This window comes from Choristoneura fumiferana, chromosome 29 (assembly GCF_025370935.1).
Source record: "Choristoneura fumiferana chromosome 29, NRCan_CFum_1, whole genome shotgun sequence".
Taxonomy (NCBI): Eukaryota; Metazoa; Arthropoda; class Insecta; order Lepidoptera; family Tortricidae; genus Choristoneura; species Choristoneura fumiferana.
The window spans coordinates 1,926,159-1,947,022 of record NC_133500.1 but is presented as its reverse complement, the minus strand read 5'-3'; the positions used below and the strand labels follow the sequence as shown (position 1 = coordinate 1,947,022).

Here is a 20,864-nt window from a genome sequence, read left to right as displayed (position 1 = left end):
CATGTGGTGCCTACCCCTATTTTGGTGGAGAATTTGGTTCTTGAAGTTGTTGACGCGTATGATACCTAGGACAAACCGTCCAATTAGGTAAGTTCAAACTTCGAGAAGGAGGTCAATCGTCGAATCCAACCCGGATTGTAAGCGTTTGGGAAACTCCGCAACGTCTTTTCGTACAAAATTCCTCAGTGTCCTAAGACAAAAGTCTTTAACCAATGTGTGTTGCCAGATGCCAGTGATGACATTATGGATCCGAGACGTTGTGCTTCACTATATGCCTTATAAATAGGCTCAGAGTTGCTCAGCGAGCTATGGAAGCTATGCTTGGGGTTCTCTACGGGATCGAATCAGAATGAAGAGATACATAGAAGGGTCACCGACATAGCCAAGCGAAATAGCTCGTTGAAGTGGCAATGGCAGGCCATATAGCACGGAGAACAGATGGCGTTGGGCCGAAAAGTTCTGGAGTGGAGACCGCGGATCGGCAAGCGCAGCAGGACGTCACCAACGAGATAGAGCGATGACTTGGTTAAAGCCGCGGGTTCACGGTGGATGCAAGTCGCTGCCAACCCAAGCAACTGGATGTCTACGGGGAAGGCCTATGTTTAACAGTGGACGATCTATGGCTGAGATGATGATGATGTAACCAATGACTAATAATGATTCATTGTAGTAAAATATAGAATGCTTCGAAAGTCAGAAATTCAGTATAGAAAACATTTTGAACTCGCGCCGATTTTACGCCGATACGCTGATCGGCGGCGGCGGCGGCGAAAAAATGGCGGCGGCGCGGCGGGTCGGCGCGGCGCACACGTCTAGTACAATGTACATGATTTATTTCGATGAGGCGACTTTTCATTTGCGATGAAAATGGAATAATTAATATTGAATTAATTTATAAACGAATATTGGAATAGTAATGTTAGCCGAAACGCTTGTAAAAATGTTAAACACATTTAAAATTTTGTCATAGGAAACTTTTACGCATATGGCCGGCTCCAAAAGTTAAACATTCAGTTGTCATATTAAATTATCAAGTACGTAGTATTCGTATATTTAAGTCATTTTGATGCATTTACATTTATTAAATATTATTACTGTTTATCTTAAAGTAATTAATTAATTATTATAATTTAAGAAGTCACTTATTATACATAAATTAGTATAAGTTAACGGAAGCTAAATGATACTGCCATTGATGTATATAAATTTAGATATAAGACTGATATAGCCATGTTAGTTTAATTTAAATTTTAAATTTAAATATCGTCCGAAATTCATGTAATTTGTACGTCCTGATTGTACTAGATTTAGGCTTTTAGTAAAATAGTATAGTAACAAATATCGAAAAATAGGTCTAAAATTTTGAGACTGCTTTGAATGCAACAAGAATAAATCCCAACAGATAGAGTTTGCTGTGATACTAGCAGACTTGTGCATATATTAATTTATCGAATGCTATATGGAAAAAATATTTGTTGTGCTAGAAAATTCTTTTTAAAACATTACTTTCTTTCTTTAATAGCTTCTACAGCATGGAAAAACTAAATGGGAGCATGTCAAAATGCATAAAGTTTCAAAAGCATACTGGGCAAAATACGTAATGGACCGTCATTTGATATAATATAATTTTCGATGAAATTATTATTACCTAGCTAGAAGAGTCTATAGATTGGTTTGGTTTAGGTTACTTAACCTAAATTATGTTTATATGACAGAATAGTCAGTGTCAAAGGCAAAATTATATTTTGGGCCATTATGCAATACGGGCCGAATATTTCTTTTAAGAATCTTCAAATACATAAACTCAAATAAAAAATAACGAGAAAAAGACTACCTTGAACATAAAAGTATTAAATATTGTGAAATTATAACATTTCTCAATTTTTAATGAAAAAAATATAACATTGCGCAATCGTTATGGTATTCTAACATTTTTTCGGTACATATAATACTATTTTTAGAAATACATAGTTGCACATTAATTTAGCATAAGAATTTGTAGTCAATCTTTTTTCGTACTTAAGCAGATTTACTCGTAGATAAAAACAAAATACACACGAGGCCAAAAATTGGTTAAATAATGTGTTTTATAATGAATCCGACTTATTTGAAATCTTTTCACTATACTTTTTGTCATAGTGCAAGCTTTTTGATATTAACATTATGGAAATTTAACTGCGCTAGAATAGTTTATCGCTCGCCCGCGGGAACTATAGAGTTTTCCGGGATAAAAACTATCCCACGCCTTTCTCAGGGTCTCAAACTATTTTTATACCAAATTTCATCACAATAGTTCGAGTACTTTAAGCTTGAAAGCGGAACAAAACAAAGATACTCACTTTTGCATTTATAATAATAGTAAAGATTTAGGTAGTAACCTTTAGCGATTTTAAATAAACATTGCCCATGATTAATAGCACGACGATTTTCTTTCTCAATAGTAGGAGACATTGATCTTAGAGAAAAAAAAGCATTTTGGGGAATTACCCTGAATTTCAAATATACTGTTATCGTTATAGGCTATTGTGGTCACATATCTATGAACAGTACCCTCTTTGCTTGGGAATATGGTTTGGTAGCTAGAGAAACCGTTAAAGCAACGAAAATTTCAAAAATTTCGACGAAAATGAGTATTCCGCAAAAAATGCATGAATCTCTGACCCATAAACCTATGACCATAGTATCGCTACATAAGTATAGTTACATCCGTTGTACATTTGATCGATGAGACCAGAAGATGCATTTATAGATCGTAAGTAGGTATACAAGTATGATGTAGGTATGTAAAGTTCCAACAGAATTCCTTAGAAATATTGTAGGGTTCTAAAAAATGTACAATAACCCTCTTACGGGCAGTTGGGTAAAAGGTGGGCAAATTAGTACATTGACAGGTTGTCTGGCGGAAATCAACACGTCAACAATGAACAAAATAGCGGGTTTCATTATTTATTTACAAGCTTTTATTTGCCTTGCGAATGTTTCTTTGCATACTTATTACGGGCAAATTCTGCCACAATTCGCCCACTTATAGTAATCGGTTTGACTAGAAATTTGATACGTATATGTAGTTAGAGCATTATATATAGTTGCAGTCTGTCACGCCCGATCTTTCCAATCATTTGATGATGCTCCATTTCTTGGAGCTCCTAGGCCGCCACAATAACATCTAGAGTTGACTGCGTGTAAATTAAACTAAGTCGATTAGAAAAATGTTACTTTGTGAAATAATAGTCACTTGGAACTAAGGGCCTACGCTAGCTGGCGCGGGTGCACTGCGCGGGCGCATGCCTGCGGGCGCGGGTGCAGGGGGCTACTACGAAATTCGAAAATCGAAGGATTTGTCTTGATGACGCAAGTGACACTGCGTACATGACCATCCCCATCCCAGCCTATATACGTCCCACTGCTGGGCACAGGACTCCTCTCAGAACAAGAGGGCTTGGGCCATAGTTCCCACGCGGGCCCAGTGCGGATTGGGTGGGGTGACTGCGTACATGAAACTTGTGAAAAATCTAAATGGCGGATTCTTGGCGCCAAATTGTGAGTTTTCAATTTTTTCAACTCCTCCGTCCGCTCCGTGCAAACCGCGCCAGCTAGCGTATACCCTTAATCTTATTAAAATAGACAAGCTTACGAAGTGAAGTTTTAAGAATAGATACTGTTAAAGTTCAGAATTGTCCATTTTGAGATTTCAGCTCTTGCAAATGAAAGCCAAAGCGGTGTAATGCCACTCATGGTGTAATATAAATAGACTTAAGGTAAAAGTACGAGTGCTCGTCACTGTCCCAATAGTTGGCACCTTTAATCTATGTCATTAGCAATAGAGATGACAGCAGGGTGTCGTCTATTGGGCATTAGCGTGTCGAGCACTGGGACGTGTACCTTAACTGTTAATAATAGGAAAAGAAATGTTATTGCTTATACATCATCATCATCATCCCAGTCTTTATACGTCCCACTGCTGGGCACAGGCCTCCTCTCAGAATGAGAGGGCTTAGGCAGTAGTTCCCACGCGAACCCAGCGCGGATTGGGTACTTCACACACACCATGTGGCTTTCTAGCCATATCCTTGCGCTTGCTAGTGACATTTCTAATCCTTTTATTAATATTTCTGCGTATAATGCGATGTCTACGTATAAAAAATATCTCAGTTTAGCTTTTAAGTATTAGACGGTAGCTTTTATACATTTTTAACTGTATTTTAACGTACTCTTATGTAAAATAGCTTGTGTCGGTCGAACTGACTTAGGTTAATTCTATATTAGTTTATATACTTAGTGCCAGATTAGTTAGTAATTTTAGTCGAAATAGTCATTTTCAATTTTAATTCTTCACTGTGCATATAATTTGTAACGAATGTTTTTTAAACAAATAGTATTAGACCTGTGTATTAGACATTACTGGATATAAAGTTGCCGGCATTTCCTCACATTGTTAAGGCGCGGCCAGCTAGTCGCTCGACGCTCGTTTCCAGCGATAAATCTGGTCACGTGACCCTATTTTGGATTTCTCGTGACTCAAAAAAGCAGCGTTGGAAGCTGATTTCTTAACCTCCTTTAGTGGCAGTCGTGGCAGTGGTACAAATAAAAGAAATTGAAGTTACGTTTTCAGCTTTATCGCTATATGTCACGTGACCAGATTTGACGCTGGAAACGAGCGTCGCGCGACTGCATATGGCCGCGCCTTTAGAGTCATGAATTTACAATTATGGTCATGCTTATGATTATAATCACGGGTAGCAAACATAAAGCGCTCACTGTTAATTTCTGCGCAAATTAGAGCCCCGCATGCCACCGCTTTTTTTAAACAAAATTTCAAGCAGAATGTTGCCATTTTACGTCAAAAATGACTGAATCAACGTACGTCCAAGTAATTATCGCCCCGCAGAAGACGAGAATGCACGTCTTGATAATGTGTGTCCTTACGTTTTTACAGAGTACACAAATCACCAGGTCCTGTACTTATCGTACATTCCAGGACAGCAATTAACTGGGCGTACATTAATCGCATGCAAAAGTGCGACAGTGATGAACAAAATGGCGCCCTCAATAATGTTATACTTTTAAATAAGTTTTAAACACTACGGTATTTTTAAAGTTTTGGTTGTGTTAAGGATTACTTATGAATATGTAACTAATTAAATACATATATTTAATTTATATTTTAGTTATGACAGTGTGATAACGACTGATTTTTTACTATATCGAATTATAATATTCGTTTTTGTATTTTTTGTAACGCTGTAAGGCAATGATCCCTTTGCTTTTTGCATTTTTTTAAATAAAGATTCATTGGACAAACTTATTTTTTTATTGAGCACCTCGTTAACTAATGGATAATTATCTAATAATTGTCAACATGCACTTTTTCTAGTGCTTAAATATTTTGCGGTTATGAAATAACACCACGTACAGTGAGCAACAAAGATATGAATACAGCCAAAGTGCAAAAAATATGTATACGCGACCTTAATGTTCAGGCCATAAAGTCCTGTATACGAGTAGATATTTTTGGCACTTCAAATGTATGTATATTTTTGTTGCTGACTGTACTATAAAATCCAGCCAAATGCGAGTCAGACTCGCGCACCGAGGGTTCCTTACAAATTTCTAGATTCTGTCTATCTATAAATATCGAATGTTAGCAGAGCCCATCTCCTAAGTAAAATGTATCTACGCAGTGTGAACACACAGCGGTCGGCGGCTGTGTGTCAGTGTGTCTGTCTGTGGCACCGTAGCTCTTAAACGGGAGGACCGATTTGTATGCGTTTTTTTTAAATAAGGTTTTCTAGCGATGGTTCTTAGATATGTTTTATCAAAATTGGCTTAGCCTTTTTTGAGATATTGAACTTTGAAGTGACAAAGTCGGGGTTTTTGCAACTTTTTGCTGGTTAGGTTATTTGAGATTACTTACTGACAACAGACTGACAAAAATTAAGATATTCAGACTTGTTTTAATGGTTGTGTTCATACCAAATTACTAGTGAAGATGCAAAAGTGGAACAATCACACTTTCACAATCAGGAAAATGTCATATTTAGCTTGTTGCCATGGTAATGTCTCCCGAGTTACTTATTAATAACCAACTATAAAAATTCGAATAAATCCGAAGAAAATTGGACTCTAATAACGTAAGCATAAGGTACAGATTATTTGGGGGCGTGGCCTGGACGGATCCGTCACACGGCAGACGAAAGGTACATTGCAAACCGTTTTTTAAGAAAGTCAAACACTTGAAAGTTGAATTGACCCATTAAAGAAACTGTTTGAAAAAAAAACATTGTATCAATTACAGTATTTAATCATATCAATATGTGAAAAATTTATCTATACAAACTGGTGTTAACCGTTAAGTAAATAAACATTTCTAATTAATATCCGTGCGATAGAAGCCGGGGCGCGCAGCGAGTAGCGGACAAATACCTCATCCTGTACTCTGCTGGTTGATGCAGTATTCGTGGTGAATGTTAAAGAGGCAGAGCTTCTTCTTGGATGCTGGTTTAAGGATCATTATCTGGGGAAGAGTTGATATTTATGCCTGTTTAATAGGGTGTAACGGAGGCGGAGCCGAGGTAAGCTTCGTCTCCGCAGAGGCGGAGGTTAATGGAAGCGGAGGTCATCATCAGCTGGAAGACGTCCACTGCTGAACAAAGGCCTCGCCCTTAGAACGCCACATGAACGACAACTCGCCACTTGCGTGCAAGCGGCTGCCCGCAACTCTCATAGAGGTGAGACGTACTAGGCAAAACGCGGACTGAGTCTTGCGAGTACGCGTCCACAAAAAGACTAGATCCAAAGACTAGGTCCACGAGTATCTACGGGTACTTAACTCAATGACTCATTGCGTAATCAAAATGATTCCCGTAAATGCGCTCCCGTGATTGCATATACACCGTGCTAGTTTTAGTACTTTTACGAATATCGAACTACTGAAATGTCATCAAAAGAAACTGGACCTTTTTGTGTTCATGCTAAAACTGTTATTAGAACAAATGATAACTCGCCCCTTTTTCCTGGAATTCATCGCTCAGTGGCTGGAGCGAGTTGGTCGATCTGGAAGACCCGAAGTTCCGGACGTTTTCCGAATACTTAGTTCTAAGCGCGACGAGCGCAGTGAGTGCACGCATCATGCATGTTTTCAAGTTGGCGGAACGTTGTCAGCCGCCGTACTCCTAAATACTCGTACGCTAAAAGAATCGCGGGCGGGAACGCGTACTCACGCGTCCAAGCCAAAACCTATTCCAAAAACCTATTCCAGTAAATACGTCTCACCTCTATACTCATGATGTGGTAGGTCTACCTAGTGGGAGGCTTGTCAACGCTTCGTCGTCGCTTCGTTATTGGCAGCGGAGGTGAAAGTAAAACATGGATCTGAGACTGTGATCACATAGTCCAGAGTTGACATTGACATCTATGTACCTTACGGCACTATACTGGCTGTTTGGAACAAATATAGCGGCGCATCAATCATCAATATTACTTTGACACAACCCCTGCCACTTAGTGAAACCGTCGGGGTACAAGCAAAAGTCACCAACTACCACTTAAAGTCAAGAGGGTTAATCAAACTTATGCGTAGCACCGTAAGGTTTAATATTCTACTAATCTTTTTTTGCAGTTAGTGACCCTTGCCTGCCCCCCGAGGAGGTTCACAAAACTGCGCTGTGAACCAATTTTGTGCGCCGTTTTGATGTAAGAAACGAGCAGTCTAGATGTCGATGAGAGTTGCTCAGCGAGGTACATACGAGAGCTATGATCGGGGTTCCTCTACGGGATCGGATCAGAAATGTGGATATACGTCGGAGACCGTGGTTCACTGACATAGCCAAGCGAATTCGCATTAGAACCGCAAGTAGGTATAAAGAAGAAATTAATAAATATACTTACGTCTTCATCGCGACCATTTACGCCGTGTACGCCTTTTTTGCAGTGCTACACATAAGAAAAACAGTTGTATCTACGGCGATGTATATGCTCAAAGGGCGTAAAGGACTAATGATTGGTTTTTGGAGTCTTTTTGTATTTTTTTATTTCAACTCCAAATTTGTTATCGAAAATACAAACTGAGACATGGATACACAGAAAAACCAGAAAAAGAGACCAGCGCTGGGAATCGAACCCAGGTCCTCAGCAATCCGTGCTGCGTGCTATAACCCCTACACCACTGCTGGGCGGGAATCTAGACACGAGTTTTTCCTAGGCATACATATCTCAGGTTGCTTATTTCTACTTTGCTACTTAAGCAGCAGCACTAGCGACATCTATGTGGCGTCGACAGACGTCACACTCTTTCGGAACCAATCGCTCACCCAGACAAGAGATGTCGCTACTAAGCAATCAAATTATGATTGGTTTTTTGGAGTCTAATTGTATTTTTTATTTCAACTCCAAATTTGTTACTTTAACCTTTACGGCCTGTGTCGTTCTAGACCGACAAAGAGCATAAATAGTAGATTGAACAACGAGAGCATAAAACGAGCCATTTTACCCAAGACGTTTATATAGCCACCGGAGCTGGCACGGCGAGGGTGGATAGACACGTCGAGGGGAAAATGGGTTTAATGCTCAAGTTTTACACTCTAAGTACTTTTCACTTCGATTGCGAGGAAATGAAATAGCAACAGTGGAAACAATTGTTCACTTACTATGTACCTACCTTTTATTTTTCATGCATTGCTATATATTTTTTTAGCTCTATTGATTTATTGTGAATTATTTTAATTTATTTTTATTTTCATATAAATTAAAAATTATTAAAAAAATATGTAGAAACTTTTTTGTTTGTGGCTGTTGACACCTTGGTCTTAGACGAACAGAACTTATTGTCTGATAATATAATTGACAGACTAACTAGATTTATTAGGACTCTAGGCCTATTCAACTGTCAAATCTAATGGTAGGGTCTACGAGCGAAGCAGTGGGTAAGGGCGTACTTACATAATGATTTGGCTTCTCTTGGCAGTGCTCCGAGTCTGGTCCGTCGTCATCTTCAGTTCCTCGAATAGGGCTCTGTCAAATGGATTTGTTTTTAGGGCCCTTCATCATCATAATTCCAGCCTATATATGTCCCACTGCTGGGCACAGCCTCATCTCAGAATGTATTATACCTATTCTATAATTCTTTATCCTGCTGTAATATTATTAATGCGAAAGTTTGTGAGTGAGTGAGTAAGTATGTTTGTAACTTCTTCACGCTGAAACGGCTGGACGGATTTAGATGAAATTTGGTATGTTGATAGCTGGACATCTGGAATAAAACATAGGCTACTTTTTATTCCGATATTCCCACGGGATAGGGATAAAATCTCGAAACAACAATCGCTGGGCATAGAATCATGAAATTTGACATGATTTTTTTTAATGTAACGCCAATGAAAACCGTAACCGTAATTTTCGGGAATTCTCACGGGAAATTTTAAATAATCCCGAAAATTCAAATCAGCTGCTGTATACGTGTGCGAAGCCGCGGGTAAACGCTAGTAAAACATAAAAACATGAAAATAACAGTTAACATGAGGAATTGATGTACAAAGGCGAACTTATCCCTTAGAGGGACCTTAAGGGGCCCTTAGCCCTTAGCGCATATTTTTTATCAGCAGAACCTTTGTTCAACCAAACAGTTGTGGGTGCGCTGTTATTACGATTTGACAGTAAAGTAAATTCAGTACAAATAGAAGACTAAGCATTGCCATACAGCGTGGTAATGCTGCCAGCCTTCTGGGCACCTTACCACCTGGCAGTGATTTTGGGCAACTTTTTTATTTATAAGTTTAGTTTGTATGTAGTTTTAGTTGGTTCTCTATCGTTTGCCCGAATTTCATATGCCCATGTATCGTTTTCTAGAATTTTCATTTGCCATAAAGTAATTTATTTCTGAAATAGTAATTTCTTCAGAGTTGATTTTAAACTAACCTAACCTAACCTGCTACATTCTATATGATGACATTTAAAAAAATCCTTAAAACAGCACGGTTCAATATATATTATGGCAAACGTTGGTACGGTAAGTGAAATTCGGGCAAATGAAATTCGTGCAAGTAAAGGTAAACGGTTTTAGTTACCTTTATTTTGTTTTGTACTGTGCTATGTTTTATTAATAAAGTTAAGTTTTATCTAAAACTGTAAATATGTATATTTTAGAGTCGTTTTTACATTTTAGTTTACATGTAAGGCAAAGGTAATAAAATGCGTATCTCCATTTTATTATGCCTCATAAAAAAACATTCTCTCCCACTATTCATCGCTCTACAAAATTTCGTGTATGAATTAAGTTTAGAATAGGTACTTAAATCTAAAAAATGTAATCTATTCGCACCGGTAGTTCGTGTTGCTGCGGTGAAGACGGCTCTACGGAATTCTGCAAATTCGGTGTAAGTATTTAAGTAATTTAGTTTAGAAGTGGAGAAAGGGCGGTTAAAGTTAACTAGAAATATTTAACGTAAGCGCTGATATTGTGCACAGGTACACTTTAATTTATAAAAAAAAAGTTTTTCAGATGCAACATCTCACAAAATTTAAATTTAGCTCTGGGGTTTACGTCTTTGTTTGTTTTATCCGAATAAATAGAGACGACATCACATTGCAGTTATATGTCACACAGATATTACAAATGGGTGGTGAAACAGTTCTATAAAACTTAAGCCCGGTTTCCACCGCGAGCGACTTATTTAACTTCATAATATTTATTGACAATTAAGAATAATAAAATAGATACTTAAGCATTAAATTAAAAAAAAAACTTTTTTTAATTCATACAAAACTCAAAACTTACATAAAATAAAAATAAAACCTAAAACTAAAACAAATTACTTAAAGAGTACCCCTTAGGCAAGTCACGAAGATGTTGGAGATGTTGGCAGCGTTTCCTATTTGAATAGCTAAGCTAATTCTTTATCCGAGGAAACTGCCAGCTTCTCGGTCACCTGTGACGTCTACTAACTTACATCGACCAACTTCAAAGAGGTCCGGTGCAAGTACTTTCATGCAACCGTTCGTTGTACGTTAAACTGAATAGTTAATGAGTCCACTCCGCTCGCGGAGTGAATGGCTTTAGACTTACTTGGGGATCGCTAGGTTCTTCAGGGTCGTTTAGTTCTTGGACATCATCAGATTCTTCGTCCTCATTTTCACTATTCTCGGCCTTTAAAAGAACGACTTTAGCGTATTAACGCCTAGCTTATCCTATTAGGTAAGGCTAGATTCCTAAAAATATATCATCATCAAGACGTCCACTGCTGAACAAAGGCCTCCCCCTTAGAACGCCACAATGAACGACAACTCGCCACTTGCATCGACCGGTATATATGTACAGTCGAGTTCATAAACTTGTGAGCAAAAATTGTATCAAAAATATCTGAACACGCTTCTACGCCGTCAACAATAGAGTCGTGTTCAGATATTTTTTATCAAATCCTTGCTCACAATGAACTCGACTGTAGGTAATTTTTCTGTCAGTAAGATCTTTCAAAAAATATCGGACACGTTTATTTTTTCTTTTGTCAATTAGACCAACATTTTTGAAGATATAGCTTTTGTCATTTAGCCAGTTGAAGTTCCGCGTGACGTGACGCCGTGCGAGCCTATCTTTAGCCCGGCGTCTATAGGCGGTGTATGTATGTATATATGTAAACTCTTTATTGTACAAAAGAAAAGAAACAAAACACAATGGACAAACTTTGAGATACTTGTACAAAGGCGGACTTATCCCTTTAAGGGATCTCTACCAGTCAACCTTTGAGTAGATGAGAGGAGTAATCAGTCTGGTGGTGTCACCAGAGTTGAGGTCGTAACACAAGAATATTGTCATGTAATGTCAGCGGGATTTTGTCATTCATTTCATTCATTCTTCTTTTGTGCAATCAGTTCTTCATGTAGCTGTGTGTGTAAGAAATCATGCACTTCAACTCTCGTGGCACTATCTACAGTGTGGATATCTTCAGAGCCACAGTATCTACTTTGTGTGGATATCTACAGCCAGCCAGCTTTAGCTTTAGGCTTTTTTTAAGGGAGGTTAAAGTAACGTATTTCTGTAATTTCACCATGACATAAACCAATTAATTAATTTAATCAATAAACTAAAATTCAGACTTTGTTAACTTTCTTACAAAATTATTCTTTTCTTTGTAGCAAATTGACAAGTGTAAATGACAGCCGACAGATACTTTGATTATTGCTTGTCAATTTATTTTGCTGTACATTGCTGGCAATTATAAGTTTGTAAGAAAGTTAACAAAGTCTGAATTTTGGTTTATTACGGTTTATTAAATAAACAATCATCCATCATCCCAGCCTATATACGTCCCACTGCAGGGCACAGCCTCCCCTCAGAATGAGAGGGCTTGGCAGTAGTTCCCACGCGGGCCCAGTGCGGATTGGGAACTTCACACACACCATGAATTTTCGCAGCTTGTGCAGTTTCCTCACGATGTTTTCCTTCACCGTTCGTGGTAAATTTCAAATGTACCTAATTCCGCACATGAAATTCGAAAAACTCAGAGGTGCGAGCGAGTTAACCCATCCGCTTGAGAGGCGATAGGTCAAACCACTAGGCCACCACGGCTTTTTTACTCGTTACTTTAACCTCCCTTAAAAAAAGAAAAAAGCACGGCTGCCGGTAACATACTGTATACACCTAATTATACCTACTTGTAAGATGATTCTTCTTGGTTTCGCTACAAATAATTCAAATCTTGTAAACTATATCTACAAATCAATATATATACATACCTTTAATGGACTCTGCGAATTTAAAGATTTATTAAAAGTTAATTTAATGAAATATCTAATGAAAAGTTTATTTTATCTATTTAGTAATCATGGCACGAAATTAAAATACCCTTTAGTCTTTTTTACACCGCGAGCGGGGCGGACTCATTAACTAGAGACAATAATGACTTACCTATACTTGGTTTGGATAAAGTCAAAGCCAAAGTCAAAGTCAAAATATCTTTATTCAATTTAGGCTATAACAAGCACTTATGAATGTCAAAAAAAAAACTACCACCGGTTCGGAAAAGTAGGTAATTAACTAAATGTAAACAAACTTCATTTTAAACATTTTACTTATCTATCATTATATCCAATACAAACTCGACTAGTGTATTTCAATACTGAAATTTAAATGTAGTTTAATTGGGGAAATTCAATATTCAAGACACCAATTGACGTTGTTTTGTTTTTTTAGAATTAATACAGGGTTTATTATAAATTAAAAAGGTACAATTGAAGTTACACTAAACTATCTTTAAAAAAAACTATTATATATATACAATTCCCCCAAGTCTTGTCCCTGAGGAAGAGTGCCCATAATGCTGGCTGCATTTCCCCGCTGTGTCGTGATTCCAATACGTTGGGCGAGAAATGCACCAGCCCTATTTTTTTTATTTGTCCAAAAAGTTTGTGAGCGTCTGATGTTTACATTTAGTGAATTATCGAAACGTTTCAAGTATATAGTTACCTACATCGACCAACTTCATAGAAGTCCGGTGTAAGTTAAGTACCTACGTTCATGCAGCCGATCGTTGTACGTTAAACTAAGTCATTAATGAGTCCACTCCGCTCGCGGTGGAAAACGAGCTTTAGACAAAATTGTCAAAATTGCAGCCCACAACGCATCAGCAGTTCCAATGGTAATTAAATAGGTGTTTATGGGCAGCTGCTATCACTTAACATCAGGTGAACCGCGCGTTTTATAGTTTTTAAGTACCTATAAGAAAATCTAAATGAAATTAATTATGATCAGGAAATCTGGTTGTGCTTGTTTATAAGAGTAGTAAACAAAATTAAAACTATTTTTAAAGTGGATGCTGTTTTGAAATACTGAGTCAACTCACTGTCATTTTGCTATACTAAGTCAACGGGATGCTTTTTTGCAATAGTGTGTTAACCCTGATTAATTCTGCAATACAATGTCTACCCTTAGAAAAAAAAATCGTTTGGTTAGGTTATTACTAAATTGAAAATACAAACTGAAATATAGATGCACAGAAAAAACAGAAAAATAAGACCATCACTGGGAATCGAACCCAGGTCCTCGGTAATCCGTACCGCGTGCTATACCGCTACACCACTGATGGTCAACGGTACCGACACGAATTTCCCCTATGCACCTCATATCTCAGCTTGTTTGTTTCTTACTTAGTCACTTAAGCAGTGACGCTAGCGACATCTATGCCGTAGCCCTCATCGAGAAACTTTTTCGGCACTCCATTGGAACTAACCGCTCACCCGGACAAGAGATATCGTTACTAAGCAATCAAATTAAGATTGGTTTTTTGGAATCTTTTTGTATTTTTTATTTCAATTCCAAATTTTACTTTTACGGTCATCCCGTAAAACCTAAATAGAAAATACAAACTGGAATATAGATGCACAGAAAAAACAAAAATAAGAGAATAGGTTATTACTATTTAAGCAATGCTTAAAATTATTCAAAAATTCAACAAAATTACACCTAGTAAGATCTCATAAATCCTTATACCTACGTAGAAATTACGAGCATTTGCTAACAAACCTTAAGGCTCAGCTGTAAAAAATATTTTTTGTTAAAAATTACATTTTCAATACAAGCTTTTTTGCTGACCGTACTTTTTGTTGACTGTACCTACTTGCATTGTCAACTAAGCTACATATCCGTAGCCAATTTCAAGTCGATGCCATTAACCGTTGAGGAGTTCCTTCTGCGGAGACGATCCTGGCCAGTCTACCAGGATTGTCACTGCCAGATTATTTTATTGTCACGCAATTTACATAACTAAGTTCCAATCGCAACTCCCGCGTGGAACATGGCCCAAGCCCTCTTGTTTGAGAGGAGGCTGCCAGACAGAGTGGACGTATATAGGCGGGATGGAATTTCAACTATGCAAATTTCAGTCAATCCAACTACTGGAAGTTGGTCGAATTTAACTTGTAAGATTTGATTCCAGACAGACCGACAACGGGACAGGTGAGACTTGTAAAAAAACGTGAGGATGATGATAATCATTGGTCAATTAAGCAGACGCAATCTCATTAGGGATTTCGGTGAAGGAAAACATCATGAGGAAACCTGCACAAACCTGCGAAGCAATTCAATGGTGCGTGTGAAGTTCCCAATCCGCACTGGGCCCGCGTGGGAACTATGGCCCAAGCCCTCTTGTTCTGAGAGGAGGCCTCTGCCCAGCAGTGGGACGTATATAGGCTGGGATGGGATGGAATCTCATTAGGGTGCGTTACTATCGAAAAGGAGCGGAGCGGATGTATGAGTATCTCCGCCCGCTCGAGTCTTAGCAGGGCTAACAATTTTTGCTCTTTTAATCTCTAAGTGCCGGCTAAGCACCAGATGTTCCTGCACTCCTGCAAGGATGAAAATCTCTAAATAACTTTTTTTTATTTTACTGCACATACTTTTTTTCTAAGCCTTTCTTTTTTTCTTTTGTTTGTGTATAATTGGGTCTCACAGCGCATTGATTTTTTACTGTAATTCTGTAATTTTTATTGATAAATAAATTAAGAATCAATTGCCCCATATCACCAGATGATTTTCACCACAGTAACCTACAGCTTATGTTATCCATTGCCTAGTAACCGGACACGGATAAACATACTTAAAGACCTAATAAACACCCAAGACTTGAAAGCAAAAATTCCGTGTGGGTTTTAGTGGGTATTGCGTATGCCCATTCTGGGAGAGCCTCACACGATACCCGTTTCCCTGGACGAGGAAGTCCATAAGGTGCCTTTTCCACCAAAAAAAGGTTATAAATGCATAATGTACCTTATTCTTATTAGCGTACTTGGTTCCCAATATTAGCGCTGCACGTAATTGCTTATAGGCAACGCTTAGGGTTTTCTGCAACAGACAAAATCAGTCATTATTTGGTCTTCTTATACTTCTATCTTGCCGTCCCGCTCACGCTTATACAGTGTGCTACTGGCAGTCAGGCTTTTTTTAAGGGAGGTTAAAGTAATGTATTTCTGTAACTTAACCATTACATTAATTTAATTAATAAAGTATGGACAAAATTATAATTGCCAGCAATGTACAGCAAAGTAAATTGACAAGTAAGTGCAAATGACAGCCGACAGATACTTTGATTATTTCTTGTCAATTTACTTTGCTGTACATTGCTGGCAATTTTAATTTTGTTAGAAAGTCAACAAAGTCTGATTTTTAGTTTACTAATTAAAGTAATGTCATAATTAGGTAAGTTATAGAAATATGTTACTTTAACCTCCCTTAAAAAAAGCCTGGCTGCCGTAAACACACTGTAGGTATTATTTAATATGAGAGTGAGAGGGAAAGTTTGACGCGAACTTCGAATTTCGTAGTAGCCCCCCAGGGCACGTCCCTCAGAGAGGGAGGATGGGCCGACGTAGTTCGGATTAGGAACTTGGGTGCGACCAAATGGATGTTTATACATCGCTCAAAAGATCAAAAGATTGGGAATCAATTCTTGAAACCATTTAATAGTCCTATTATACTTTTTGAAAGTGGTCAAAGTGCAGTGCGACTCGTATTGCAAGCTGTTTCGACTCATATTTCAAATTCAGTTCAACAAAGAATATCACTGGATCTTAAATCACATTAATTGTTTTTAACTCTTTATTTACTTTTTAATGTGACATAACGTAAGGTCAAAATCAAAATTTGTTGATATTCTTCAGTGTTCATCTTCAAATAGTAGAAAATCGATCCCCCAATTACGATGTCAAGGAATTTGGTATATTGGAGCCGGTGTTGGTGTGAAACCTAGGACCTAGGGTTGAGGGTGTTTTGATAAGTCTAGAAATCGATCTGTCAAAGTTTTATATCCGTATATTATTTTCATGTGTATGGTAGTGCCATCTTGTAGTTAGCCATCATAAGACAATACTTTTTTCGGGTACCAATACGCTCGGCCGTAGATAGTAATACTTACAGTAGCTGTGACATCCTGCAACTGTAACAATTATTTCAGTACAGATCTGTAGATAGGTACTTCTTTAACTTTTATAGGCGGTAGTACATTTTTGATATCTTACAAAATTAAATAAAGTTATGAATATTTATTTTATTCGTATCCCTTCGTTCCTAATATTTTTTGTTGAATTTATTTACATTATTTTGTACAATTATGAGTTTACATACATTTATTTTATTACATTATTTTCTATTAACTCGCTGAATATACATATTTAGGCGTAATAAATAGATACATTAATTTACTGAGTACTATGTATAAAATGTCATTTCCATACCAGAATGAGAACGTACCAACTGGAACAATACACAATTTTTAAAATCACTTTTTCCAACTCAATAAAGGTAGATAATAAAATAATCGACCCAAAAAAAATACTATACTACTAGGTTTGCCTCTTCGGTATTCAAGAGAATAAAAACCGGCCAAGAGCGTGTCGGACACGCCCAAAATAGGGTTCCGTAGTCATTACGAAAAAAATAAGTAATAATTTTCTAAGGATTTCGTATTTTATACCTTAGGCTGCTATTTACTCATAAACTACTAATAATTCTCGAGCAAACTTAGCCGTTATAGTTTTCCTTGAAAGTGAAATATCGAGTCAAAGTGAAATAGCTCATTGATATAACGACTTTATTATTTACAATATAGAGTTCATTTTAAATAAAACTTTGTTGGCAGATAATATGCGTCATAGACAAGTAGCCTCATGGAAAAGTATTATTTGCGAACGTGTATTTTTTTTAAATGCACTTTCTGCTCTATAAAGTCGGATTTCAGTGAACTATTTTATTTTATATTTCCGTTCATTTTAAACTGAACATGCAGTCGAGGGCACAATAGAATACAATGGTTTTGTTCGAAAGGTGGGCTGTTAACGAGATCGGGACATTTAAAAAAAAACCTAGTATACCTGCACCCGCGCCCGCAGGATGCGCCCGCGCAGTGCACCCGCGACAGCTAGCGTAGGCCCTCATAGTCAAGTTCTAGTCACTATAAAGGTTGAACGTCTAGGTGTTTTTCACATAATGCTAACTAAAGGGATGTTAAAGTTTACCTGTTTAACTCCTTCATCTGATGTTTTTACGTCTTTTTTTGTTATGTCTTGCACCCTGTTGTATAATATGCCCATGCCGCCCTAAAATAAAAATGAAAACTTTATTCCTCCTGTAGTTTAAAAATTATATACTTACACGTCAAACAAGACAATGACAGAAAGCATTATAATTTAAAAATATTAGGCATATCGTATCATTAAGGTAACTAGATACAATACCAACCAGTACACACACACACAGTACACACAGTAATGGGTAGTGCCAACTTACGGAAAGAAGAACGTCGAGCAACTAAAAATAAAACAAATTTCAGTTTCGTCAAAAAATACCGTACGGCCTAGGCTACGTTGTCCCAATGGAGGGTAAGTTTGACCCAAGTGAGGGATTGATTTATATAAAAACCACATATACTTAATAAAAAACCGGCCAAGAGCGTGTCGGACACGCCCGAAATAGAATTCCGTAGCCATTACGAAAAAAATAAGTAATATTTTGCTAAGGATTTCGTATTTTATTTGTACGGAATATTCCAAGTTTAGGTATATTTTATACCTTAGACTGCTATTTACTCTTAAACTACTAATAATTCTCAATAAAACTTAACCGTTATAGTTTTCCTTGTAAGTTTGATATACTTACTATCACCCTGAATTTTTTCAAATTTTTTCCACCCACCGGTTTAGATTTTAGAGGGGACCGCGGGGGCGCGATTTTAATGAAAGTTTGCACTTTTAAGTTGAATATTTTGCAAACATTTTTTTTTGTTTTGCAAACAAATCACTAAATCGAAAAATACCTATCCAACAATGTTGGATGAGAGAAAAAAAATTACCACCTCTTTACGTCTATGGGAGGTATACGCTAAAAAAGTTTTATTTGAATTTTTTATTGTACCATTTTGTCGGCATAGTTTACATATCTATTCATGTAAAATTACAGCTTTCTAGCATTGATAGTCCCTACGCAAAGCCGCGGACGGATAGACAGACAGACAGACAGACAGACATGGCGAAACTATAAGGGTTCCGCTTTTGCCATTTTGGCTACGGAACCCTAAAAACTCGTAAATAGAACCAACCATACGACTACCTGTGTGCCATAATTTCAAGTAATAATAAAATCCGGACCGAGTTATCCCAATGGCCCAAGCTACTCTTCAGGGCCAAAGTTACCCCTCAGGGTCGAAATTACACTTCACGGCCAAATTAACCCAACCCTACGGTAGGCACATAAAGGTTTTTAATCTGCGAATATTTTTTCCAAAACAAGAACGATCTAGGAATTTTGTAAACCTCGATACACCTACTTATTTATTAAAAACAAAAAATTACATCTAATTACAAAATAAAAATCTTACCATCTGAAAAAATTAGACGTTTAATAAAAAAAAAGTTGCAATCTTAAAAACTTTTTTGTCAAAGTAAAAGTCAAAACAGTAAAATGAGCTTAGTTTGCCCCCCACTGGCTAACTTAACTATGCTCCAATTCTGTATTTTGCTTAAATGTCTTACAAGTCGAAGTCCCGGTAGCCGGCACACTTGCCGATAAAATGGCAACACTGAACTTAAATTTTTTGCTCCGATATTTTCTTTTCTTTTCCTGTCGGACGCGTACAGTGATAAGACGGAGTGCAATGATAATGTTGGTGTAAAATGCACCTAACGATGAATTATTATGTATGATATTAAATTCAGGAGCATTATAGTTAAATTAAAGTTTTAATATAAGTATGTATTAAAACAACATTATGACGCAGTTTAAGCAATCCAGCATGATATTAAAGGGTGATCTACTTTACGTAAATACATATAAGTATGAACATACCACAGCACAATATTTTTTAAAATAAAATAAAGATTACGAAATTTGGAGCAAATATTGGAACAAAGTAACCTCATTTTTAACTGACTTCAAAAAAGGAGGAGGACCTACGTTCCACTGTTTATACGGAATATCTTTTATTCAATTTATGCTGTAAAAAGCACAGAATGTCAAAAAAAACTACCATCGTTCGGAAAAACCGATTTGGTTTGTTTGCGACTTCATTATTTACTGGGATTTCAAAAAATGACTCACGTCTAACTCTTTCCCCGCCAGCTGCGCGTACCTCTGGGAAAGTTAAAATTGTTTTGTAAAATACTTATCCTATTGCATTGTATTGTAATATACATTTGACCTTTGTTTGACATCATCGTAAATAAACGTTATGTAACTAAACCACCTATATAACACTGACAGGTGATAGATGACACTACGTTTTTTTAACCGACTTCAAAAAAGGAGGAGGTTCTCAATTCGAGTGTATTTTTTTTGTTTGTTCGTTACGTGATAACTCAGCCAGTTTGGGCCGAATTTTCAAAATTCTTTTTTAGTTCTAAAGGACATACTATCGAGGGGTCTCATTGATACCAAGTCAAGATCTGATGATAGAATCTTACAGAAATTGAGAGCAACCCTCGAATTTTTAAAGCACACCTATAGCGATTTTGGCATTTTTAAACATTAATCAAGTATTTACATTCAGAAAGTATCATTTGGTGAACTGGAACCCGATAAAGAAGACCGTAGGTACCGGTACTCTTTTATAAAATGATATAACTATCGGCTGTGTTTAGCTTAACGGAATCGTTGTGAGATGCACTTGGCTACTAATCACCAAAAATTATAAAAAAATTTTTTTTTACAAAAATGGAACCGACTTCAAAAACCTTGAAAATAATTTTTACTAGTTTGAAGTCGGTGCCTCAGCACGAGCCAACAGGAGTGATTGAAGCCCAATATATAGTATGCAGGTCAGGTAGACGACTATAGTTCCACTACTGCCATGGCAACGTCTCTAGGATCACTCATTAACGTATGATTTTAA

At 37.2% G+C, this 20,864-nt stretch overlaps 2 protein-coding genes across 2 annotated transcripts in view; both read right to left on the bottom strand.

Moving 5' to 3' along the window:
* Positions 1 to 6,285: 6,285 nt before the first annotated feature.
* Positions 6,286 to 17,152, bottom strand: LOC141444057 (uncharacterized). Its single transcript, XM_074109493.1, has 10 exons — positions 17,138 to 17,152; positions 16,899 to 16,919; positions 15,755 to 15,829; positions 14,513 to 14,524; positions 12,727 to 12,738; positions 11,060 to 11,140; positions 10,316 to 10,357; positions 8,938 to 9,009; positions 7,888 to 7,932; positions 6,286 to 6,514 (listed from the first exon to the last, which is right to left on the bottom strand). The coding sequence occupies exons 1-10, from the start codon at positions 17,150 to 17,152 to the stop codon at positions 6,425 to 6,427; spliced, it is 465 nt and encodes a 154-aa protein (XP_073965594.1). The 3' UTR covers positions 6,286 to 6,424.
* Positions 17,153 to 19,468: 2,316 nt separating this feature from the next.
* The window catches only part of LOC141444056 (uncharacterized), a 16,169-nt gene continuing 14,773 nt past the window's right edge, over positions 19,469 to 20,864 (bottom strand). The window contains exons 10-11 of the mRNA XM_074109491.1: positions 20,075 to 20,107; positions 19,469 to 19,597 (exon numbers count right to left, since the gene is read on the bottom strand). Of these exons, the coding sequence (XP_073965592.1) occupies positions 19,469 to 19,597; positions 20,075 to 20,107 (162 nt within the window). The remainder of the gene's footprint in view (positions 19,598 to 20,074; positions 20,108 to 20,864) is intronic.

Coding starts and splice junctions, on each gene's coding strand:
- LOC141444057 (XM_074109493.1), bottom strand. Junction 7,933..8,937: donor AAGAGAAGCCAAATCATTAT/GTAAGTACGCCC, acceptor TCTTATGTGTAG/CACTGCAAAAAAGGCGTACA. Junction 6,515..7,887: donor TAAATGGTCGCGATGAAGAC/GTAAGTATATTT, acceptor ACTCTTCCCCAG/ATAATGATCCTTAAACCAGC.